Source organism: Pezoporus wallicus, unplaced genomic scaffold, assembly GCF_028554395.1.
Source record: "Pezoporus wallicus isolate ANWC-B61680 ecotype Strahan unplaced genomic scaffold, APGP_CSIRO_Pwel_v1 contig_8143, whole genome shotgun sequence".
Taxonomy (NCBI): domain Eukaryota; kingdom Metazoa; phylum Chordata; class Aves; order Psittaciformes; family Psittacidae; genus Pezoporus; species Pezoporus wallicus.
The window spans coordinates 808,290-829,825 of record NW_026636259.1 but is presented as its reverse complement, the minus strand read 5'-3'; the positions used below and the strand labels follow the sequence as shown (position 1 = coordinate 829,825).

Here is a 21,536-nt window from a genome sequence, read left to right as displayed (position 1 = left end):
TCCCCTGAACCACATGAATCTGCATGTTAGGTAAAGTTTTGGACACGTGTGATGTTTAAAGATAGGCATGAAACCTAGATTAGACTTCTGGATGTTTGCCTAATGGCTGCTATCTCTTGTGTTTCTCATGTGTTGTTTTTGCTCTTTGCAGGTCCTCCAAGCCAAGCAATGTGGGCCTTAGGAGATAAAATTGCTTCTTCCATAGTGGCACAGACTGCTGGCATTCCAACTCTTCCTTGGAGTGGCAGTGGTAAGAAGGAAACTGCCATGTGCTTATCAAGATCATTCTAGTAATATTTTCTTCCCCACATCTCATCTGTAAGAAGTGTCTCTGCACAAAAAGGTGTTCCAAAGGATGTTCCATCTGTTTAGAATTTCACATCTGTACTTGAGGCTTAGCTACTGTGATATATATGGGTATGCCAGGCAGAATTTCCATGTTGTGTAATGGGCTGTAGCTCTAACAGAACAGCTGCAGTTTCTGGCGTTTCTGCAGTCTTCTAGCATGGAGTGTGTAGTTTTGGAGCACATGGCCAATACTCTACTTCCATGGAAGCAGTATGCAGTTTGAAAAGACTGTAAATGGCAACAGAATTACACAGGGGAAATGAAAGAGGATGTAACTTGTTGCATCTGCTCTCCAGGAAGCAGGAATATCTCTTTGCATTCTGCATTCTCTCTCTTCTAAATGCTTCCAGACCAGTTCCTTGTGGAACTGGATTGTTTCTGCTGTGGCTGTGTTTGACTGCTGTTTGTTTCACTCATGTCTGCTGTGTGAGTTCTCTCGAGCTAAGAAGATGCTGCTTTTATTTCAGGTCTTCGAGTGGACTGGCAGGAGAATGATCTGCAGAAGCGAATCCTCAATGTTCCTCAGGAGCTGTATGAAAAAGGCTACGTGAAAGACGCGGACGATGGACTGCGGGTGGGTGGCTGGTGGTCTGGAGGTATTTGAGGTCTTGCTGGAGAGAGCTGGAGGTTTGATGTATTTGTAACGGGAGGACAAACTAGAACTAGGCTGTCAGCCTCACAGAGCTGAGCCTTGGAATCTGGAAAGTGATCTTTCACATGGACCCAGCCTGCAGGATGAGGTGGGAATTAGGAGAGAGACAAGATACGGAACCAGAGTTGTATTTCACTAAGGACTCTTCTGGTTTTTGGTTAATGCAGGAAGGAGGTGTTTTTAATAATGACCCATGGCCTCATACTTGATCTCATCTTTTGTTGAGTTTCTCTTTGAGGAAGATTTCTGGAATAAGAAATATTGCTGGCACAATGCAGGATTTGGGAGTCTTCCTTTGTGAAGGAAGGGAGTGGGATACATGATCTTTGTGTTACCCAGTGCAACGACTTCCCATCTTTTACAAAAGCTTTTCTGTGAGTTAGTGAATTTAATGACAAAAGATTTTGTAATCGCTTTGAGAAGCAAGAGTCACAAAAGCACTGCTCCTTTTTCCAACTTCAGGCATCCTCTCAAACTGGGATATTTGGTTTCTGTCCCAGTCATGTCTTGGTTACTAAATAGGCAGGCATAGAAGCTTGGACACAAATCAACAGCAAAATAAAGATCTTTTCAACCGTTTTGTACTTACCCATGTTTTTTCTGCCCATCTTGGTCAGGCTGCTGAGGAGGTTGGCTACCCTGTCATGATCAAGGCTTCTGAAGGAGGAGGAGGAAAAGGAATTAGGAAGGTTAACAACGCAGATGACTTCCCCAACCTATTCAGACAGGTAACTTTTCCCGTTGATTTGTGCTGTCTTGTTCTGAATGCTCAGGTTAGGTGATTCTGAGACCCCTGTATCAGAAACATTAAAGAGCTGAAGAAGACTGCGTTATGTGTCAGAGCATGTTTAGCTACTTTGAATCATGAGTTCATGCTTTCTTTGCTCTGTATGTTGACAGGATTTCACTCTATCTGCATATCCAGTACAGTTGTTAAATGCCCAGACTTTACTGGAGGTGCTGAAGAAATCCAAGTAATGGCGGGCATGAGCAATGTAACTCAGAAGTGTTGAGGGACATGTGCCTTTTTTAGCTTGTGAGTTACTTAGGAAAGGTGAGAGGAAAGGAAGTGGTACTGTAATTGTATACAAGTGAACAAAGTGTATTCTCAGCCTTAGGTGGCCCAGGGGAAGCATTATGGCTGTTCCTTGCTTAAAAAATCAATTGGGATGATTGTGACTAAGGTGCTTACAAGAAATGATCAGTGTATTTGTGTTGTCTCTGCTGTAGGTTCAAGCTGAAGTCCCAGGCTCTCCAATCTTTGTGATGAGACTGGCCAAGCAGTCCCGGCACCTGGAGGTGCAGATCCTGGCGGATCAGTACGGCAATGCCATCTCACTCTTTGGCCGGGATTGCTCCGTGCAACGCAGGCACCAGAAGATTATTGAGGAAGCACCTGCTTCTATTGCAACTTCGGTGGTGTTTGAGCACATGGAACAGGTGAGGGGGGCTCTGCAGGTTCTCTTTGCCTTGTGAGGCTCCAGAATCAGGCAGGACTTAGGGGTATTTTTTGACATCATCAGGAGTTTTGCACTCTTGAATCTTCTATAGGAGCAATATAGGGTTGTGTGTCGCACACTGGTTAGTGTGGACTCACATTCCCAATGGGACTCGCATTCCAAAACTGAGTCCACCATGAAATAATATGACAAAAAACATTTAAACCACACTTCTCTCCTATTTTTGGGGTACATGCGTTTTAAAGGCTGCTCCACAGCTGTCACATTAAAAGCAAGCTGTAAGAGTTACATGAGTTGTTTGATGCTGAATAATAAATATTTGCTTCAAACTCTGGCTTCTGTAACTTGTAAACCAAAGCTCCTGTGCCACGTGCTTTTCTCTGAGCAGTTTTTAGGCCTGTTCCAAGCTTTTGGGTGTTTTGGAATGCCAGCCAAAAAGTCTGAAGTGGGAGGAATGGATGAACAGAGCGCAGTAACTGAGCGCAGGGTCTGGAAATCAAATGCTCCTTTTCCTATATCCTAGTGTGCAGTGAAGCTTGCCAAAATGGTGGGATACGTGAGTGCTGGCACTGTGGAATACCTGTACAGCCAGGATGGCAGCTTCTACTTTCTGGAGTTGAATCCCCGCCTGCAAGTGGAGCACCCCTGCACAGAGATGGTGGCTGATGTCAATCTGCCTGCAGCGCAGCTTCAGGTGAGTCAAGTGCCCAGGCCCTGGCTCCTGGAGGCTTTCAGAAGTACTCAAACTGTATGAAGAGGCCCAAGCATGAAAAACCTGTTCTGCTGAAGGCTTAATAAAACAGGGGGGTGGATTGTTCTCTGAGTCAGAGTTCTGTGTTAAAACCACATCACAGACTCACGCTGCAGATTAATAGATTGTGGTACTGATAGAGGAGAGAATATAAAGCCAAGTGTTAGAGAGCTCTCCTAAACATGGCCTATATCTGCATGTGCGGATAGGTGATACATGGCATGTCCACATTTCCTCCTCTACAAAACACCCAGTAATTCAAAGGCCTATTTTGGTCCCCCTCTACAGAACACCCAATAATTCAAAGGCTCATTTTGGTACTCTCTCATCTTGGCATTGATCTTTTATGGCTGGAGCAAAGCTTTGTTCAGTATTCCAATGTATATATATGTATATGTGTGTGTGTGTGTGTGTGTGTATATATATATAGATGTATATGCATCCATCCTATTACAACTGTTTCGCTAAGTTATGGCCTTGCTGTTTGGCTCTTTCTGATTTGGAAAGCAAAGAGAGGTTATTTTCTAGTTGTTTCTCCTGGACTGCTTCAGGTAAAAGGAGTGTGAAGAGAAGCTCCTCTACTCTGCTCTTGTGAGATTCCACTTGCAGCACTGTGTGCAGTTCTGGTGTCCTCAACATAAAAAGGACATGGAGCTGTTGGAACAAGTCCAGGGGAGGCCATGAGGATGATCAGGGGCTGGCGCACCTCCCGTAGGGAGACAGGCTGAGAAAGGTGGGGCTGTTCAGCCTGGAGAAGAAAAGCTGCATGGAGACCTCAGAGCAGCTTCCAGTGTCTGAAGGGGGTTACAAGGATGGTGGAGAGAGGGACTCTTCATCAGGGACTATAGCGATAGGACAAGGGGTGATGGGTTCAGACTGAAACAGAGGAAGTTTAGGTTAGATATAAAGATGTTCTTCCCTGTGAGGGAGGTAAGGTGCTGGAACAGGTTGCTCAAGGGAGTTGTGAATGCTCCATCCCTGACAGTGTTCAAGGCCAATTTGGACAGAGCCTTGGTTTGGTGTGTGGTATCCCTGTCCATGGCAGAAGGGGTTGGAACTGGATTATCTTTCCACCTCAAATCATTCCATGATTCTATGACTAGATCAACTTTAAGCACTGAAATTTTTTTGTGAAGCAAGTTGACAATTAGGAGCCTTCTGTCTCATGGGGACCTTAATATAACAGGCCTTATGTGTGCCCATCCTCAGCTGAGCCAGCCCTGGCCAGCTCTCTCTGGAGCCTTTTAATCACTCAATGGAAAATACTGGCTGAAGGGCTTAAGGTGGATATTACACTGAGCTCAGCTGTCCTGAGAAGTATGAACGTTCCAAGACGTGTCAGTGGAGACCAGAAAACAGGCATGTGTGTGTATCTGCTCTACTGGAACCGCAGCATCAGCTTCTGCAGAGTTGGAGTTAATTCCTCAAGGAATAGGCCCTCTCAGCAAGGAGGGAAACTTACTTAGCGGTACTTTATTATTTGCATAATCATAATCACTATTATTATATGTGTCTTTATCTATTTGTATTATATTTTTCCTTAGATTGCCATGGGGATTCCCCTCCACAGGATCAAGGATATCCGAATGATGTATGGTGTTTCTCCATGGGGAGATGGATCTATTGACTTTGAGAACTCAGCTCACGTCCCCTGTCCCCGCGGCCATGTCATCGCTGCACGTATCACTAGTGAGAATCCTGATGAGGTGGGTGCTTTAAACTCGTAGTTACTGACCACATGCTGAGAACTGGGGCCTTACACTGAGGTTCAATCCCTGCTGCTGCTCCCTGCTGAACATTTTGGCAGCAAATATAAAGCATTCTTCCTTTATCTCATTTAGCTGATGGTTCTGTTTAGACACAGCCTGAACTTATTTGTGTATATGTGATGTTGCAGCACAAAAGTGCTCTGGCCTTCAGAACTCTGATTACTTCCCTAATTCTGGATTATTTACTTTTTCTTTAGGGTGTATAGCAATGTCTGTCTGTCTTTACAGGGATTTAAGCCCAGTTCTGGAACAGTTCAGGAACTGAACTTCCGCAGCAATAAGAATGTCTGGGGCTATTTCAGTGTGGCTGCTGCAGGAGGGCTTCATGAATTTGCTGATTCTCAATTTGGTCACTGCTTCTCTTGGGGAGAAAACCGGGAAGAAGCCATCTCGTAAGTAGTCAGAAAAGTGGGAGAACCTTGGGAATTGCTTGGTTTTGTCCTCTTTGATCCAAAGTGCCATGGAAAAACAAGGCTGCTTCCGTACTTGTAGGCGTTTGAAGTTTCTCTCTCTTTGCCTTGTTTCCCACAGCATGGTCAGGCTTCTCATCCTGTCTTGCTTTGCAGTTACACTGTGTTGCATCTACATTTCTACACTTTTTGCTTACTTTATAGTTTATCTTTCTGTTTCATTCCTGCCTTGTGTGCCTACTGCTGGGATATGGTGCAGCTACTGTTGTGTTGAAGTCCTTCCTAGAAAGCATTTGGGTGGTGGAAGGCTTCTAAAAGGAGAAACACTGATAACTTGTTAGGCCAGTGCCTTATAATTGTTTATAAACCACCGAGCATCCTTTTGTCGTGTGGAATGAGGAAGCATCCAGTCACAAGACGGGACTGTCTGACCTGTCATCTAGGCTCTGTTTGTATCCGTAGCCTTTTCTCTCTTCTGTTCTTTGTGGGATGGAGACCACATCTGTCTGTCCTATCTACGCTCCTGACATGTGGTAAATGCCTGTGTGGTAACAGTGGGAACGCCTGATCTATATCTTGGCTGGCTGAGCTGCTCTCGTTCCCACCTGCACCAGATTGAAGGAAATTAACATTCTGTCATTCCCAAGCTTGTTATACGGGATCTTGGTCCAGTGCACACGCTCTTCTGCTGTTACCTTCAGACTGTTTTTCCCCAGCAGCTCATAGGGGGAGCTACCTGAAGTTAACCAGTTTGCACATTGTTGCTGTTAGTACGGGATAGATAATAGGTTTTCTTCTCTCTTTCAGAAACATGGTAGTGGCTTTGAAGGAGCTGTCCATCCGAGGGGATTTCAGAACCACTGTGGAGTACTTGATTAAACTCCTGGAAACAGAAAGCTTCCAGCAGAACCGCATTGACACGGGCTGGTTGGATCGACTTATCGCTGAGAAAGTTCAGGTGCTGCTGCTTCCATTACAGGCTACAGATTGGAGTGAGAAGGGAAATGGCATGAGGACAAGCTTGGTGCATGCTGGTTGCAAGAGGATAAGGATTTAGGAGTGGTTAATTTCTGCTTATTGCTTTATAAATTAATATTTTCATTTGCTTTAGTTCTTATTCATAGCAAACAACTCCTCAACCATCATGAGATTGACCAGAAAAGCATCTTAGTGTATGTGGGAATTAAGGCTGGTATTTTGGTTTGCAGTTTGGGACATGTAGGTGGAGCCTCAAGGTGTGATCCAGGAATTCAGAAGTGTGGTTTTCTTTGAAGGAATTACAAATGTAATTGCTTCTATTTGTACTTGCATGGATTCCTTGTCAATTAAGAAAGGTTGGCCGTGAACCAGAAATAAAGCTGAGATTACTTGTTTCTGCAAGTGGTTGTCCAGAATGGACTGAAGCTAAAGGAGATGGAATGGTGTTGTGTACCCTTCCTTTCTAGGCTGAGAGGCCTGATACGATGCTGGGTGTGGTGTGTGGAGCTCTGCACGTGGCTGATGTGAGCTTTCGCAACAGCGTCTCCAACTTCCTGCACTCTCTAGAAAGGTAAAATTGCTGAGAAGCCAATAGTCATGAGCTGTGATTTACAAGTTTGATTCAGGTCCAGTCCAGAAATACACAGAGCTTGTTGTCTGCTGACTGTTCTCTGGTAGACTCTTCTAGGAAGAGACGGTTTAAAAGCTTGTTCCCATCTCTCTGCTAGTGTTTTCCAAACTCTTGCATGCATCCTTGAACCTATTTGGGCCCCTGGTAGCAGTTTGATGGCTTCTAAAAGACCAGTTTTGTTTTATACTTCACTTTCAAGGGGCCAAGTCCTGCCTGCTCATACACTGCTGAACACTGTGGATGTGGAACTCATCTATGAAGGACGGAAGTATGTGCTGAAGGTACGATGCACAGTGTGGATACCCATCCTCTTGTCTCTTTTACTTGGGAATGCCTGTGCTGTTCTTGCTTAATCTTTGTAATGTATAATTACTGGAATTAAATCTGTGCAGAGTTCATTTTCTCTGCTTTAGTGGGGTTGGGCAATCAGTACTCTCTCCCTTGTGATGATATCCCATCATGTCTTTCCATTGCAATATCTTTCAGGGTCATTTTAATCTTTCAGGCTCAAGACATGGTCTGAATAGGGTGGAGAAAACTTTGTGATTGGCAAAGAATACTGCCTGTTGGGTGACCAGAACTTTCAATTGATGTCTCCGAACATGTAGATCTATTCTGTTGGTGTTTTGAGCCCAGTTTCATCAGCATGACCAGAATCTATAGTATTTTTTCCCTTTAGTGGTGCTTTTTCATTGCTGTGTGCAAAAAGACCATGTTAGAAACACTGTTGAGAGGTTTCAAAACCGAGTGTACAAGGGTTAGGAAATACTAGACTGAAGATTGCCTGTGCAATCTCAATGAGCTTACTTGGGCAAATTTATTACAGTGCAGCTTTTAGTGACATGACCATGCACTGCTTTTTGCAGCTGTAAAGATTCTGCACCTCCAGGATTGTATTTTGGCACCCCTTTGGTGAGAGGCACTGAACAGCACTAAAGGGTGCTCTAAGTGTTTACCCAGCTTCAAGCAGGAGCTCTGTGGCAGAGGCTGTGGTAGGATGCCTTTCTCCAGGGAGAGCTTTAGCTGCTTTCTCCAGGAGACAGTCTCTTTCTTGTTACTTCTCTCGTTCATTAGGCAATATTAGTACATGACTGTGCCTTGTATGTAGATCAGGGTGAAGAAATGGTATATGATTGCATAATCAATCCTGTACTATTAATGCATAGGTGTGAAAGGATTTAATCAAGATTAATGGACAGCATTAGTTCTGGCATCTCTCGACTGCTAAATGCTTGGCCTTGTGATCCCAAATTCTTATGCTTTTCCCATCTAACATAAGAACAAGTGGCTCTGTTCCCCTTCATTTCCCACTGTTGGAGTGCTGGAAAACTGTCTGTTGTGGCAACCAAGGTGCTGTAAATGCTGGGTTCATTTCATGGGCTCCATACTGTTCTTGTGGACCTGCAGGTGACCCGACAGTCTCCCAATTCCTACGTGGTGATCATGAACAGCTCCTGTGTGGAGGTGGACGTGCACAGGCTGAGTGATGGAGGACTGCTCTTGTCTTATGATGGTAGCAGCTATACTACCTACATGAAAGAAGAAGTGGACAGGTAGCAACCTGTAAAGGTCACTGTTTAATTTGCATACAAGCCAGAATTAGGTGTATTGGTGACTTTACACATCAGTTGGGAATGGAATGCTCTCCTAGGAAGGGGCTAGTGGGTGTAGCATGGAGGAGTTTAAAGGGAGAATTTGCCTTCGCCTCAAGAGCAGATCTTGGCTACTGTTAGAGCAAAGATCTGGATGTTTGTGGAGTCCATGTTCTCCTGATGGTTCTTTAAAAGTGCCCTTTTGGGTTATTAAAAAAAAACAAAAAAAACCAGAATATGAAAATCTTCAAAATCCTTGAAACCCCACAAGTGCCTCAGAAACAGACCCAAGATTTGCTGTTTCAGTGCATTCCCTCAAAACTCCCTGCAGGGATCAGAGCCATAAGGTCCGTAAATCTCCCATCTTCTGGAACGTAAACCACTGCCCCCTCTGCTGGTTTCTTTTCTGTGACAAATGCAACGAACCTGGTCAGGATTACAAGGAAAGTTTGGGTCACTCCTGCTCTCTCCAGCTTTGTGCTGGACACAAGATGATTTTGTGCGGGCAGTTTGGTGCATGTGTTGAGTGTTCCGTGTAGCAAGTGTCATCTCCAGTAACACCAGGCTTTGTTTATATGAAATCTGGAACTTCCTTGCTTCTGGTTCTGGTGATGAGTGTTTTGTGGAGAAGCAGCACAAAAGTGGCACACAACGAACCTTGCTAAGGGCTGTTGTGTCTGCTTGCTGATCCTTGGCTTCCATAGACTTAGTTTGATACAATTAATGTGAACTTTCAGATGCAGGGCTGGGCCTTTCAGCTCGGAAGAGCTGGTTGAAGGGGGTTTCTTTAGAACAGGGAAAGAGAGAATGCATTTTCCCCTTTGCATGCTTTCCCCAAGAAATTCTGTTGCAGCGATTTACCCCGTTCTTTCCCAGGTATCGCATCACTATCGGGAACAAGACCTGTGTGTTTGAAAAGGAGAACGATCCCTCCATTCTGCGCTCACCTTCCGCTGGGAAGCTCATCCAGTACGTGGTGGAGGATGGGGGCCACGTGTTTGCTGGCCAGTGCTTTGCAGAAATAGAGGTAAAAGAGTCTCGGAGAACTGACTTGGCTGCAGATGCTGAATCTGCCCAGGCAAAAGCTTCTGTGAGGGGTGAGAAGTTGAATGCTTTGAACCTGGGAACTGAGCACAAGGGATAAGTCACAGTATTTCCTTTCCAGATGTTGTCTTTAACTTGGGCTAACACAGGAATCAGCAGTGACAGCTGATGGGGTGGGGAAGAAATTAAGTGCTTAACAGCTGAAATTGGAGTGCTGATGACTGTATACCACGTGATAAGCAAAGTTTCTCTCAGATAACCATAACCACGATTATGATCTTGCTGTGACACCAAGGCAGAGTGGTGTCCATGTGTACTGTGTTTTCTAGCTGTGGTGAAGAAGGCTGTCTGTGTGTATATCACTGTTTAGTACTAACACAGACTCGGAAACAGTCATATGACAAGATTAAGTAGCAAATAAAGAGTTCTCTGATTACCTATTCATTTATCAGGTCGATTGGATGAGTTAATCAGTGTCACTCCTCCCTTCTCCCTTGGAAGTTCGTTAACTCTTGGAGAAGAGGAGGATGAACAATTTCTGCATCACTGTGAGGAAAGCATGAGAGATTGTGTAGGAGTGAATGGCTCAAACAGATTTGAGGGAGGGGAGGGTGTGTGTTGACAGAGGGGCAATTAAACCCATTGAGGACAATGTGTAGGAGAAAAATACCAAGCCAGAGATCCACATATTTTATGTAAGTGCTTTTACGCTGCAACAGAGCCGTGGCTAAGAAGGAACCACCTACTCGATTCCTGTGTTCCCAGTTGTGGTGTGTAGTATACCAATGGTAAAACTAAACCATCTCCCCTCATACCCAGCCCTTCTGCACTGAAGGCAAAGAGCTTCTATGTTGATGTAAGGAAGAATCTCTGCAAAGAGCAGTCTGAGACCTGTGACCTCTAGAAAGCAATCCTGGTTCCCTCTGCTAGAAGTAAATGTGTTGCTGTAGCTTTGGCAAGTGGCTCACTCACCTCTAGTCTTTAGAGTGCAGTGAACTCTATTGCAGCAGTAAATTGTATCTGCTTTTTTAATTGTGTTGAATATGGGACCTTCACGAGTACCTATTGGTCTAGGCAGTGTGGAACAGATGACATTCCTGCTGCGCTGGTTTGTGGCCAGTTATTCCATTCTACCATTCACTTTGTTGCCTGGGGTTTCAATCCCAGTGTGTGTGTTTTTAAGCCTTTGTGAAAGTCTGAACCCAAAAGGTGCTCATGAAGGTTTGCCTGTGGTAGGACATTGGCTGCTGGCTCACAAAGCTAGAACACTGGGGTAGTGTGGCAACTGTGTGGGTAACATGTTTCCCTTGCTACAGGTAATGAAAATGGTGATGACACTAACAGCAGGAGAATCAGGCTGCATCCATTATGTCAAACGCCCAGGAGCCGTCTTGGATCCAGGCTGTGTGATTGCCAAGCTCCAGCTGGATGATCCCAGCAGGGTTCAGCAGGTGAGAAGCTGCAGGAAGTGCAGATGTTTGCTGTGGTTTGAATAGGGGAGTGATGTTGAGAGTGGTACGAGATGGTCCTGTGTAAGGAACCAGTTTCAGATGTGTGCAGTATACTGGCATTGTCACTTTACCACTCATTTGTCTCAGGTGAGGACTAGAACTCAGGTTGTCTCTTTCTTTGATTCAGTGTAAAGTTACATACATTCTTGTTCCCTTCATACCTCAGTAGCACCGTTGGCCTATTTTGTGTGTATACACAACATGGAACTGTTGGAGATCCAGCTCATAACCTTCCTGTCTCTCAACCAAGTGCATTTTCCACACAGGGAATTCTTCCAAGTTCAGTCTGAGCCTCCAATTGAGGGTAAACTGGATGTTACCACCGTGGATGATGCCGTGCAGGTGGCTTAGTGACAAACTGTGCTGTTCATTGTGTTCCCAGGCTGAACTGCACACAGGTACCTTGCCTCAGATCCAGAGCACAGCGCTTCGAGGTGAGAAACTCCATCGCATCTTCCATTATGTCCTGGATAACCTGGTCAATGTGATGAATGGATACTGCCTGCCAGAGCCCTACTTCAGCAGCAAGGTATCCATTGGTTCTTTATCAGTTCAAGGTTAGGCTGGCCAGTTTGCATGTCAGGATTCAGGCAGTGCTACCCTGCTAGTGCCAGCTCAGTTCAGTTCTTTTTTTTCTTAGACTTCCTCCCAGTCAATCTCACCAGAAAGTAAGATGGGAAATCCCATTGGTGGCACCCAAAACAAAGGCAAGGAGTTGAGCTAGATCTTTACTGCTTGTCACTGCAGCCTTGTACATGTGTAGCCAGCTGTGGTAGAAGTCCTAGAGGGAGGAGGTAAGAAGGTGGATGAATCTGAGTCAGCTCTTGGTTTAAGGTAGCACAGCAGCTGTGTCATCTATTCCAGCTCTCTCTCTCAGTCCCTGGATTAGCTGTGTGGTAAAACAGTATTGAAGAAGACCTCAATGAAAAGCCTTTTCTCCCTTTTTGCTGCTTACTCTTTTCTTCATACTTGCCTTTACACCAAGTTGTCTCTCTCCAGGTGAAGGGCTGGGTTGAGCGACTAATGAAGACACTGAGAGATCCATCTTTACCTCTGCTGGAGCTTCAGGACATCATGACCAGTGTTTCTGGACGGATTCCACCCAATGTAGAGAAATCCATCAAGAAGGAGATGGCCCAATATGCCAGCAACATCACATCAGTCCTTTGCCAGTTTCCCAGCCAACAGGTGATGAAACCACACTTTATAGGGGAACAAAAATTGATTTGTGTTGGGGCAAAGAGAGAGGGAGGGAAGGCTCCTTTAAATTATCTGGAGCTTAGTTGGACCTGAAGGATGCATTTCAACATGAGACCTTCATGATGAAATGTACTTACCTGTATCACTTGAGCTTGCCTGCTTTGCCTGTACTGAAGGATGTGTGTTCCCTGCTCAGTGTAGCTTTAAACAGGCAGTTTGGCAGCAGTTTAATCCTGTCAGTGGCCTTGTGGGCGTTTACTTATTTGCTTTTTGCCTGGTGCATGTGCTGCAGTGCAATATGTAGTGTTGACGTTAAAAAGGAGTGATTGCAGCCAAGGGAAGCCTGGTCACGTAATGAGGTGTTGGAAGATGATTTCCCCAGTATATGGTACTGTGCATTGATTTCTGTATCATTGTCAGGTCATTATCTTCCTTAGCACTTTATAAGGCTTTGGCCTTCGCTGGGGTGTGCTGGAGCTCTGGTCTGTTTGGAAGAGCTCAGTTTCTCTGCTGGTTGCTCAGCCAGATTGTCCCACTGGGACAGGGACGCTGATGTGATGGCTCTCTTTCAGATTGCCAATATCCTGGATAGCCACGCAGCCACCTTGAACCGCAAATCGGAGCGTGAGGTCTTCTTCATGAACACTCAGAGCATTGTGCAGCTGGTACAGAGGTGAGCCATTTTCAGGGCTGCTCCCTAACTGTTGGGTGGTTGGCTGGGGTGTTCTGCTGCTGCTTGAAAGATCTGAGCCTGCTCATCTGTGTTCAAATGGTTTTATTACACTCAGAGTCTAAATCACGAGGAGTAAGCCTGCACGCTTCCCTCAGGTCCACAGGGAGGAGGATGTGTGTGGCTCCTGGCTGCCTGTGGAAAGCACACAGACACATCCTGTTTTGGTCATTGCCGTATGAAAGATTTAACTTCTATCCTGATGCTGATCATGTCTTGGCCATTTCACTAAGCTGCTGGTGTGTGTTACACCTTCCAGTGTCTGGAGTTTTGAGTATTTGTAGAAGAAAAGGATAGTTGGTTGCAAAACATGAGCCTTGCTTCCCATAATATTAATGGCAGGAATTATGCATTCATGTAACAATTGGGATTTTCAGGTATGTTCCTTTCTGTAAGCAAACAGGTTTGCTCTGCCACTCCTGGTGAGTGTTGTTCACTTGTGGGTCTTCAGAAGCTGTGCTTGGTCAGTCTCACTGACAGTAAGTGCTAGGTTTCACTTACTTGCTTCTGCAGGTACCGGAGTGGCATTCGAGGTCACATGAAAGCAGTGGTGATGGATCTGCTCCGTCAGTATCTGAAGGTGGAGACTCAGTTTCAGCATGGTGAGTCTCTAAGAACGTCAAGGATTTGACTTCTGAAAGAACCACACTTGATTCCAGAAGGTCCACATGGACCCCCCTCAATAAAGACTACTCTAACTTTGTGATCAGGGTTAGGGCTCCACATGTAGAAGCTTCATAGTAGAAGCTTGATTTATTTCCTGATTCCTGAGTATCTGCAGCAAAATTAGAGTTGGAAAAACTGTTTAAATTCACCACCCTGTTTAGGTCTCTCTTGCCTGTTTATTAAATTCTATGGAAATAAAATCAAATGCAGTGAAAGAACCCCCAAAAGATCGCTGAGTTGTTTGCACCTGCAGTAGAACACCCGGAAACTGCTTGCTGTTCCCAAGAGCAAACCTCAGCCTGAAACACAGTAGAGTTAAATGCACTGCACTGCTGCATGCAGGCACAAGAGGGCAGTGGAGCACTAGGTGATTTTGAGGCTCCAGCTCTTACAGGTAGTTCAGATTCCACTCTTCTTTTGTCCTGCTCCATTACCTGCACCATCCTAATGGTACTGCAGCTTCATTTCCACTTCAATTTGCTGGTAGTAGAGGATGGAGCAAGTCTTTTTGCTGTTATTTTATTTTGGTTGTCACTGAAATGAAAGACTGAGCTCACCATTCCTCCCTTTTGAATTGCTCACAAAGGAGGTATTTGGTGTTGGAACTGTTTTAACAAGAGTAGGATGTTTAAATTACAGTTTGCAGTTGAGGGCTGGTGGAAGGAATGCTTTATTCTCAGAGCTGGGTGGACCATGCAAAGCAGATTCTCAAAACATGTATGGAGAAAAATAAAGGCACATCTTGTAACATGTATTCCTTAACACAGGGGTGTGGAGACTGGCAAAAATGTGCCTTTCTGATTGCAGGTCACTATGACAAGTGTGTCTTTACACTTCGGGAAGAGAATAAAAGTGATATGAATGCTGTGTTGAACTACATCTTCTCACATGCTCAGGTCACCAAGAAGAACCTGCTTGTTACAATGCTCATTGTAAGTTGTCTGTTGGTGCTTTCAAAATTTGCTGCTTCTTGTAGTTGTGTGTTTGATGCTTTGAAAGGTACTGAATTGATAGCTCTGTTCTCAGAGGTGGAAGCTTCGGAATACAGAAGCAGGGGCAGCAGAGGGGAGTTTCTTCATGTGTTCTTGAGGCACATAAGCCATGTGTTAGAAGAGACCAAGGACACACTGTCCTGCTCAGTCTCTGTGCACCTTTTGGTTCATGACTGTCCTGCAATGGTTGCCTATGAGAGGCAAGTGATTTGTGAGCATCTGTGGGGAGATAAGGATGGAGACTTCACTCTTACACTGGGAGGATGCTAGAGGGCTGTGACTTGGTTTAGTTTGCTTCTTCGTCTCCAGAGGCTTCAGAGAGGTCCTGTCTTTATATAGCTCATGGTACTCAAATTGGAGTTGCTTGGGAAGCAAAGCAGTATGCTGCCAGCACAAAAAGCAGATGTTGTAATAGCAACATTTTTATGGCCCTTATTTAGTAATGAGGGTGATATCCTGGTAGGGAATAGCACGAGCCAGCCCATATGGAGGCCCCTGAGGAGTTTCACATGCTCTGCCTTGATGAGCTGTAGTTTAGTCTTACGGGTTTGATGGTGACTCTCTTGGCTTCTTCCTGGTTATGGTCTCAGTCTGATCTCAGGCCTGCAGTGGTTCTTTCGGACCAGTGTACTCTGGTCTGCATGGTGGATCTGACTCACTATCTCAGCACAAAGCTGGTCTCTTCACATCAGGCCTCTGGCCCTTGGTATGGTGTCCAGCGGGCTTGTGAAAGGATGGGGAATGTCCTGGGGTCAGAATTCCTCTTGGGCAGACATAGATTCCACCCTAGAAACACAAATGAACCCTCATGCCAGCACCCGCCATCACCTTCGCCGCTTCTTCTGGCTTGCTACTCCATGAAAACTTTCAGTTTCATCTACTTCAGTCTCACTAATGGGTAAAACTCCCAGTAAATGACTTTCCCGGGAAAAATAATTAAAACCCGGTTGAGTCCTGTCTCCTTTATTTCATATTTCATAAAAAGCCTCAAGAACTCCTTGTCCCACAGAACGCTTTGAAGCAGGATGAATGCCCCCTTCCTCAAGGCAGGCTGAATTTAGCTATGACAGACTACAGCTAGGTATCCTGCTTTGTAAGAGGCTCATTTCAATACTATCTCCCTCTTCTCCCCGCTCCTTTTCTATTTCATTTTACAAGCACAATGTGGGCTGGCACTGCCAAAAATCTGTCCAGAGTAGCCATGCCCAAAATAGCTCTCCAAAGCAGAAACAGAGTCATCATTGTGCTAGGCTGAGGCTGGGTTTCTTCAATTCCCATCGGTGAGGTAGAAGGACCGGTTCTTTCTGTCTGCCTCTCCTTTCCCCCCTCCTTGTTTTTGTCCTCCTCTTTTCCTTTCTTTCCCTTTCTGCTGTGCCGTGTGATTGTAAGTAACACTTGCCTTAAGAATCTCATTATTTGAACACGGAGCCATATTTCCTCTGAGAATTCTGGAGTAGCTTTGAGCCGGGGCTGTTCATTTCTCAAGTAATCATGCTGGTGTGATGGAGAGAGAAAATGGCAGCTGTTCACAGCTCAGGCCTTCAATTTGCTTCAGAGTCCAGTCACTCAAGTGTGTAATTACACGGGGGTGCCGGGGAGGCCTTAGGCCTTGTCAGAGAGCTGGTTTGAGGCTTTGCTGCTGCCTTTGCCAATCAGTGCAGGCAGAGCCAGTGCGGTGCCAGTTTCCCTGCTTCAGTTTGCTCTTGGCATCCTGATTGTTTCTCCCTAAAACAGGAGTGAAACTTTGCTCTGTCTGGTTTTTCACCTCTGGACGTGCTGGGTGGTGGAGGCGGAGCTGTGCTGTGTCTTTGTATTGGTGTGTGCTGGGAGACAGGGAATGCAGAGAAACATCAAAGCCTTTTCCTTTTCCTTCCTCTGCAGCCATTCTGCCAACCACTGTCAGTTGCTTCCCAATTCCTGGCCTAGGAATTATTACTAGGCAGAAGCTCTTCCCTGTGAGGGTGCTGAGGCGCTGGCACAGGGTGCCCAGAGAAGCTGTGGCTGCCCCATCCCTGGCAGTGTTCAAGGCCAGGTTGGACACAGGGGCTTGGAGCAAGCTGCTCTGGTGGAAGGGGTCCCTGCCTGTGGCAGGGGTTGGAGCTGGATGAGCTTTAAGCTCCCTTCCAACCCAAACACTTCTGTGATGATTTTATGATTTCTACTCGAGTAAAGGTTGACATCCCAATTTGCGAGAGCTTAAAACACACTGAAGGGATCCTCTGATGCTTTTGGTGGGCTGTGGCCTTTTGTTGCCAAATTATTTCTGTGGGGTGGTTTAAGTTTGTCCTCCAATGGCAAATGTCGTGTCAAAATACCTTCATGCTTATCCTGTTATTGAGGTATCCCTGGGAATCCATTAGGGGCAAGGGGCTCTGAGGATGGTTTAGCAATAGTGTTATTATGCCATCCTTCACCTTTTTTAGCTAGCACATTTAAAGCAGGATGGGAACCACTTCATCCTTCCTATGTGTGTTGAAATGTTTGCTGGTCCAAGACTGGTTAGTAGTGGACAATGATCTAGTAAGAGATAGTAGCTGTTTACCTTTGGAATGGCATGTAGCATGAGCTGTAATTTGTTAGTCAGTCTATGGGACTTGTATTATTTGTCTTTTGGGTTTTTAGTTTTTCCCTGGCAGGCTTATCAGTGTAACCTGCTGCACAGAGGTTTCCCTTTTCCCCTTTCTGTTCTTGGATCTTCAGAGGGTCTTTTCTGGATTCTGTGTTTGACATCTCTTAAAGACACCAGCACTCTTTCCTGTTGCAAATCCCAGTTTCATCTCTCATTTCCCTCCTGTGATTCATTTGCCAAGAGAAAAGCTGCTAAGTGCTGGGTAGAAGAAACACATTAGAGGCTCCTAGAAGGTTTCCAGCTTCGGGAGTGAGAGGAAGAGGCTCCCAGGCCACTGAGCCACAGTTGAGTCAAAGACTGGGGGGTTATTCATGGGAATTGAATTATGATTTTACTCTAGCTTTGTGTAGTTTTGTTAGAAGAATGACAGGATCTTCCATTTCTGGTATTGCTGAAGCTGTGTTAAGTGTGTGGTTGGGGAATTGTAGGGTTTTGGGGGGTTTGAGGTGGTTTTGAAGTGGACTTCGGGAGGTTCTCCTGCCAGATAAACGCCTTCTGTTGCTTCACCATGAAAGGTGACCATTTGTTAATCCTTGCATGCAACAAAAGGCATTTCACTACGATTAAATGCTCTTTGGGTTTTGCTTTGCTGCTAGAAGGGAGTTCTTTTGCACAACTGAAATTGGGTAATGGAAAAACGTTTAACCCCAGTCTCTTTGACAAGTCAGTATTTCTCATATGTTTGAGTGCCACAGCACATGCTACAAACAAGAAAATGGGTGACAGTGCCAGTCCCTTCTTTCCTCTGTAGCTTTATTTATATGGGTAAAAGTATTGAGAGCCCGGCATTACAGAGTGATTGAGATGGGGGCCTGCAGAGGTGATGTGGTCCATCGCGTGCGTGTGTAGTTCAGGTTTCAGCTCCTCTGCAGGAGGATGGGAGATGGTTTTCCTCTGTTCTAAGCATTTTCAGTTCTCTTGATGTTTAGGACCAGCTCTGTGGCCGTGACCCCACCTTGACAGATGAGCTGATTAATATTCTGACAGAGCTGACCCAGCTCAGCAAGACGACCAACGCCAAAGTGGCCCTGCGAGCGCGGCAGGTAAGGGAGCGTGTTCAGAATCCGAGCTGATCCCTGCGAGAGCCAGGCTGTGCCGTTGCTGGTCAGATCAATAGGGGCTGCTCCCGCTTGGAGCTCTCTCTTTTGGAAAGTCTATATCTCTTGATGTTTAGTTTGATTACTGTGCAAATGTGACAAGTAGATTACTGTGAGCAGCTTTAACGGTGAAATGAATTAACTGATGGTGAATCACTGTGACAGGCTAACAAAGATTGCAGTGGATTCCCAACCACTGTAATATTTGAAGTACAGATTACATTCCTTTTTTCCCTCCTCATCCAAAAGGTTTTGTCTGGCTTAAGTGGGAGTTTGTGTGGTTTGTGTGACAGAGGAAGTCGAAATATGTGGTTGCTGTGGTTCCTTCTGCCTATATAATCTGCGAACCCAACTAGCTCAGGCTGCCTGGCATATGGAGGCAGCTTGTGCAGTGAACAGCCAGGACATGAATCTGGGTTCACCAGCAGCCTTACAACTGTGAATTGATGTGCACAGAACATGGAGAGAAATCTACACAAGAGCTACGTGTTCCTTGCAACCACTAAGGAATTATTGCAAGGAATTATGTTGGTCTTTTGCAGGTTTCTTTTGGCTTTGAATTGTGTTTTGTCAATCTCTTTTAATCTGAAAATAATTGGGAGAACTCTTGATATTGGCAGTTCCAACATTCTGGTACAGATAATAATCTGAATGCCAGATATGTACTTGGATATTATTGTGAGCTTCCTCTTTAGCAGTTAGTCTGTAGGCAGGAAGGAGTGAGAGGGCACAACCATTTCATGGTAATGCCAGCCCCATAGCCTGACCACTTCTCTCACTCCACAATCCCTATCTCCATTCTGAAAGAAGGGAAGCTGACACTTTGAGGATCACACCTTTTATTTCAGAGCTTGACTATTGAAAACGAATGGGGCATTTGAAGCTGCTCAGTGACCTTATGTTTCCTTCAGGATTGTGTTTGTGTCCTTGAACCATTCAGTTATTGAACCTCTCAGCAGCATGCTGGGGATGGTGCTGCTGTCCTTGTCTATGTCTTTATGTTGCTCTTTCACTTCATTTTCTCCTGCAAGCTGCTTCCCCTTCCTATCTCTGCATCCTTCATGTTGGGCATTTAATACTTGGCACCAGTGTGTCCTGGTGCCTGTGCAGAAGCAGGCTCTGGTGCTGCTCCCTGCAGCTGCTGCCTGCCAGCTCTGCTTTCCAATTAACAGCCGGTCAGGCAATCCCCAGGACTGCAGCTCTGCAGTGCTAAATCACATGCACTGATGGAACTTGATTGAAGCTGTTCCTTTGCTCCATGGGGAACTGCCAATAATACAAACGGAGCAGATACACAAATGAGGCTGGGGAGGGGAGAGAGTTTGCAGCATCACCCAGGTGCCACAGAATTCACAGGAGAGACCAGCCGCCTCTGCTGGGATGGAGCAGGCTGGTGCTGCTCTGGAGGTAACAGCTGATGGCTCAGCATCACTCCTTCCACTGACATCCCCTGTGTGTGCTCTTCACCAGGTTCTCATTGCTTCCCACTTGCCCTCCTATGAGCTGCGTCACAACCAGGTGGAGTCCATCTTCCTGTCTGCTATTGACATGTACGGACACCAGTTCTGCATTGAGAACCTGCAGGTATCTACCAAATTTCTCTCCTTGTTTCCCTGCTTTCTCCTCTCTGATCTCCATGTTTTGTATTAAATCTCACCTGTAGTACCAAGGTCCTTGTGGCTTTAAATTGTATTGTTCTGGTTTGTAGCTTCCCTCTCATATTTGTTTTCATCCCTACGCTGATACCAGAATGATCTCATCACAGTCTACAACCTCCTCGAGGAGGGCAGCAGAGGGAGAGGTGCTGGTCTCTTTCTGGGGACCAGCAATAGGACACAAGGCAATGGGATGAATCTGCATCAGGGGAAGTTCAGATTGGACATGAGGGAAGGATTCTTTACTGAGAGTATGGTTGGTCCCTGGAACAGGCTCCCCAGGGAAGCAGTCGTGGTGCCAAGCCTGTGGGAGATCCGTGTCCGGATGATGCTCTTAGTCACATGGTTTAGTTTTAGGTAGCACGAGCAGGGAGTTGGATTCGATCCTTCTGGGTCCCTTCCAACTTGAGATATTCCATGCTTTAATATAAAAAGGTCATAATCCTTGATGTGCAACAGGAAAAGCACAGAAATGAGAACTCGTCAGGCTTCATTTGGGGTGTGTTTGCTTTTTTTGCCTGACCCCATTTGGGAGACGGGCAGTTCCCTCTTAAAACTCATGCCTAATGTGGTCTCTTCTAGAAACTCATTTTGTCCGAGACATCCATCTTTGATGTGCTTCCCAACTTCTTCTACCACAGTAACCAGGTGGTAAGGATGGCAGCTTTGGAGGTAAGCCTATTGCCATTGAGAAAACCAAGTATCATTATTTTCTGTTATGGGGTGTTTTTTTTTGAGCACAGGATTAGAAGAGCTGCCGGTTGCATGGAAGCTGGCATACTTGGAGCCTGGCATTTAGCAACATTAATATTAATAACTTGAATCTGGAACTTCATTCACTTATCTTCTTTGCTTGAAGAATCAGATGGTTGAAAGGGTTGAAAATGAAGCTGCTGTCAGAGAATGTGGTCAGCCTCTACCCTGTTCTTGGTTGCATCCTGCAAGACTGGCCTTCCTCAAAGGATAACTTTAAATTCTAGTGAATTAAGAGTTCTATTGAGATATGTCTGGGGGGCTATCTGCTTCGGTTTTACTATTTTTAAGTCTCTGGTGTATTATTTGTCTCTTTGTCTCTGTCTGCTTCCTTACCCCAGGTAAGCTGATGGTGTTTCTCTCTAACTAGGTGTACGTTCGAAGGGCATATATTGCCTATGAGTTAAACAGCGTCCAGCATCGCCAGCTGAAGGACAACACTTGTGTGGTGGAGTTCCAGTTCATGCTGCCCACCTCCCACCCAAACAGGTCAGATCACGTCTGCAGGCGCCTTTGGAGCAGCAGGTTTAGAGGGGGGTACATCCGATCTTAGCAAAGGAAGCTTGCAACAAAATTGGTGGAGAAAGGGAGAGTCCCAGTGCCTCAAATAAGCACAGACTACTTAAGATAAACCCCTGCATTACCCAGTGCCTTCTCCTGAGCTATTT

At 45.6% G+C, this 21,536-nt stretch overlaps 1 protein-coding gene across 3 annotated transcripts in view; it reads left to right on the top strand.

The window, feature by feature from the left end:
• ACACA (acetyl-CoA carboxylase alpha) overlaps positions 1-21,536 on the top strand; it is a 112,882-nt gene that overhangs the window by 20,244 nt on the left and 71,102 nt on the right. For all 3 annotated transcript variants that reach the window (XM_057399510.1, XM_057399512.1, XM_057399511.1), the window contains 22 exons: positions 152-250; positions 816-922; positions 1,618-1,728; positions 2,231-2,440; positions 2,984-3,154; positions 4,756-4,917; positions 5,209-5,372; positions 6,198-6,348; positions 6,836-6,939; positions 7,199-7,280; positions 8,407-8,552; positions 9,468-9,618; positions 10,952-11,086; positions 11,529-11,675; positions 12,146-12,334; positions 12,919-13,019; positions 13,590-13,678; positions 14,550-14,674; positions 18,293-18,406; positions 19,931-20,044; positions 20,698-20,787; positions 21,239-21,357. In XM_057399510.1, the coding sequence (XP_057255493.1) occupies positions 152-250; positions 816-922; positions 1,618-1,728; positions 2,231-2,440; positions 2,984-3,154; positions 4,756-4,917; positions 5,209-5,372; positions 6,198-6,348; positions 6,836-6,939; positions 7,199-7,280; positions 8,407-8,552; positions 9,468-9,618; positions 10,952-11,086; positions 11,529-11,675; positions 12,146-12,334; positions 12,919-13,019; positions 13,590-13,678; positions 14,550-14,674; positions 18,293-18,406; positions 19,931-20,044; positions 20,698-20,787; positions 21,239-21,357 (2,881 nt within the window). The remainder of the gene's footprint in view (positions 1-151; positions 251-815; positions 923-1,617; positions 1,729-2,230; positions 2,441-2,983; positions 3,155-4,755; positions 4,918-5,208; positions 5,373-6,197; positions 6,349-6,835; positions 6,940-7,198; positions 7,281-8,406; positions 8,553-9,467; positions 9,619-10,951; positions 11,087-11,528; positions 11,676-12,145; positions 12,335-12,918; positions 13,020-13,589; positions 13,679-14,549; positions 14,675-18,292; positions 18,407-19,930; positions 20,045-20,697; positions 20,788-21,238; positions 21,358-21,536) is intronic.